Source organism: Austrofundulus limnaeus, unplaced genomic scaffold (assembly GCF_001266775.1).
Source record: "Austrofundulus limnaeus strain Quisiro unplaced genomic scaffold, Austrofundulus_limnaeus-1.0 Scaffold77, whole genome shotgun sequence".
In the NCBI taxonomy this organism is placed as follows: Eukaryota; Metazoa; Chordata; class Actinopteri; order Cyprinodontiformes; family Rivulidae; genus Austrofundulus; species Austrofundulus limnaeus.
The window spans coordinates 1,002,190-1,005,443 of NW_013952479.1; the positions used below are offsets into that span (position 1 = coordinate 1,002,190).

The 3,254-nt window shown below is 35.2% G+C and overlaps 1 protein-coding gene across 2 annotated transcripts in view; it reads right to left on the bottom strand.

Annotated features, from left to right (window-relative positions):
- The window catches only part of ksr2 (kinase suppressor of ras 2), a 127,760-nt gene that overhangs the window by 30,059 nt on the left and 94,447 nt on the right, over positions 1–3,254 (bottom strand). For both annotated transcript variants that reach the window (XM_014011142.1, XM_014011141.1), the window contains one exon: positions 644–812. In XM_014011142.1, coding sequence (XP_013866596.1) covers positions 644–812 — 169 coding nt within the window. The remainder of the gene's footprint in view (positions 1–643; positions 813–3,254) is intronic.

Consider the following 3,254-nt stretch of genomic DNA (forward strand, 5'->3'; position numbering starts at 1 on the left):
ATATATAGTATTGTATTAGAAGTATTTTTTATTCCTTTTCACATTTATTGTGTCTTTAAAAATCTTGAATTGAATTGAACTGAATTGAATATATAATTGAGCAAATCAGCAGTGTTAGCATTCACTTAAAAAAGTCACTGATGAAGAAATAAATAAACTAAATAAACTAATATTTGGTTTCATTTTCTACTGAAGTGACAAAAAAAGTAGTGTTAGCATGCTAACGAGCTGAGGAACATGAACAGAATGAATGGATTTAACTTGTATGACAATTAATTTTTCATTCATGCTTTCATTGTCTGATTTGATAAGATGTACATGTTTTATATGTCAAATACTGTCAAGTTTTGTAGAATAACATTATATATATTTTTTTGTATTAAGTTTTAAACTTTTATATAATAGGTTTTTGTTGAGTCTGAAAAAAATAAAATAAAGCTAACATATTCTGTTTCCATACATATAAAATGTTATTGTTTAGTTATTGTTTCATTCAGATTAATGCAAACTAAAAGTTGTGAACAACAGATCCACTGACCAACAGGACTGGTATTAAATGATGTCATTCATTTAATGTGCTGCTAAAATTATAACACAATAATAAATATTCCCCACTTTAAAAGAAATTCATTTTTTTCTTCACCTGTCAGGTTGAACTGTTTTTGTTGGCGTGCTGACTGCGGGGACGGATGCAGTGGTGAGGGGGGAGTGGCACTGCTAGGTAAGGGAGGAGCTGGGGAGGACGGGGTGGAGGAGGTGGTGGATGATGGATTACTGCTGGAGTCTGGTTGGTACGGGACTGGGATGTGATCCTGAGGAAAAAAGCAAACAAGAAAGTCAAAAGATGCTTAACTCTAAAATAGGCAGTTTTAGCTTTAGTGTAAAATATATAACATCCAGGTCAGAAACACATTAGGGGTACATTGTGGCCTTCAGTGTTCAGCTGGTGGATGTTTTTCATCTCATATAAGGAAATTAAAAACCAAAGCAGCAAATTTGCATTTGAAAAAGTACTTCCGAGCTACAGCATCCACTGTTTTAAGTCAAATAAACTCTTTAATTGTTTTAAAAGAAGGAGCTTTAAATTTGTTTTTACATTCAAGTCGATGTGTCTTCCTTTGAAAGCACAACTCAAACAGATCAATCCTGAAACCAGGAAGCTACACAATGTGTTTGCTCTTTAAACTGCTGTAAAAATGCTGTTGTATAATTCCAACACAAACGTCCTTGTTTTATTTAATTTAGAACTAATTATTTCTGCTAATGGTTTCTGCTGACCTTTTTACTTTTCTTAAAAAGCAACATTGTTGTTGTGTTGACTGCATTTGTGAGCAATGAGCATCTTACACAAAAAATAAAGACGGCCCTCTAAAATCATGCTCTATTACTTTTGTCAGTATTTCAAATAAAAACAGAGCCTGTGTTTAAACTCTTTTTTTAATTAATTTGAACACAACAGTTCTTTGTTAATCCCTTATTTTATTCTATTAAAAATGCAATTCATATATTTTCACCAAACAGGCAAGTTAAAATCATAATTAGGTAACAATATAATACCTACACATTATTTAGCATTACTTAATCATTAATAAATGGTAATGATAAAAGTAATTAGCCTTTAAGGGTAAAGCATTAATAAATGCACTGATTTGTAGCCTCTTAGGCATTAATCATCTTGTAAGGGTCACCCCGAGGGGGAATAAACATTTCCACCTGTCTTTGACCCTGGTCTGAGAAGACCAAGAAAAAAAATAATGTTTTCAAGATTAAATAACCATTTATTAATTATTAAGTAAGGCTAATTAAGGTATGAAGTGTTATCCATAACTGAGTATTGATCTTTGTCTTGATCCAGATCATATAGACCAGAAAAACTCTTGCCCAATTGTAATTCAATTTTAACTCAAAGTTTCGTAAATAGATTTAACTTTTAACCAGAACTGTGAAGCAGTTATGACCGGGGTCCAAGCCTGTTTATGCATGTTGACTTCGGCTCATGTCGTTTCCAGCATCCTGTCGACCTTGTGTATCACAGATTTTTGGCATGATGGGGAGTTTTTAGAAGTTCAGTTTGACGGCCTTGTGTCACACCATCGTTTGAGCTACCTCTCCATGGGTGTGCCTATAAGTGGTTCTCATCAATTCAGGGTTGATCAAATGTGTCTCCATTTTTGTTTCCAATCACGCTTTTGGATCTACCTCAGCAGGTGGTTCCAGACAAGTCAAGCTGAATATTTGACTTTTTGTGAACATTGGTCCTAATTAAGGCATAGACAATAGGTATAGGAGTGTGTGTGTGTGTGTGTGTGTGTGTGTGTAGCCTTGTTTTTCCTACATTGTGGGGCCAAGTTTTAAGGAAAATGCAGCCTTGTGGGGACCGGGTGCTCCTTGTGGGGCCCAAAGCCTGGGTCCCAAAACTTCGGAGGTTGATTTTGGGTTGGGGGTTAGTTTTATGACCAAGGTGTGAATGGAGTTTAGGTTAGTTTTAGGGTCAGGTAGGTACCTGTGAGGTTAGCCTTAGGGTTKGTGGTTAGAGTTAGGATATAAAATTATCAAAAGATGAATGGAAGTCAATTGGAAGTCCCCACAAGTATATAAAAACAAGTTTGTGTGTGTGTCCAAAAAGTGGGGAAATTAATATGTATTTGTGATCCTGTAAATGAAAAAGTCAAGGGTGTGTGTGTACCACAGTTTTCCCAGAACACAGACATTTGAGGATCAAAATTTTCATTAAGTATTTCGTGACTTTACAAAATGGGTTAGTTATAACTAGTTGCAACCAGTTCATACATTAAATTTCTGTTTCTAGTACATGCAATTTTGGATCATTCACAATTTTTTTACCATCAGGAAATGTGTTCAGTCATGATTTGATTTTAATTTAGTAGCATTTTCAAACAACAAACTGTGAACTTGTGCACACATTTGTTGTCTGGTTCAAATCCACATTCTCTCTGAACTTTTTTGTGTTACGTTGTGAGTCTTAATGATCTTTACTCCCAAGGAACGAAGCTGTGACTGGGAGGTGCGCTGTCTACAAATATTCACTGTATGAAAACAAATCCATCCGTATAAACATCGATATGACTGGAGAGATTTTCATACTGCTTTCTTATCCACTGAGAAAAAAACAGTGACTCACAATCAGCCCTCCTTGAAATGAAAGAATGTGATACATAAGACAGCTCTCTCTCTCTCTCTCTCTCTCTCTCTCTCTCTCTCTCTCTCTCTCTCTCTCTCTCTCTCTCTCTCTC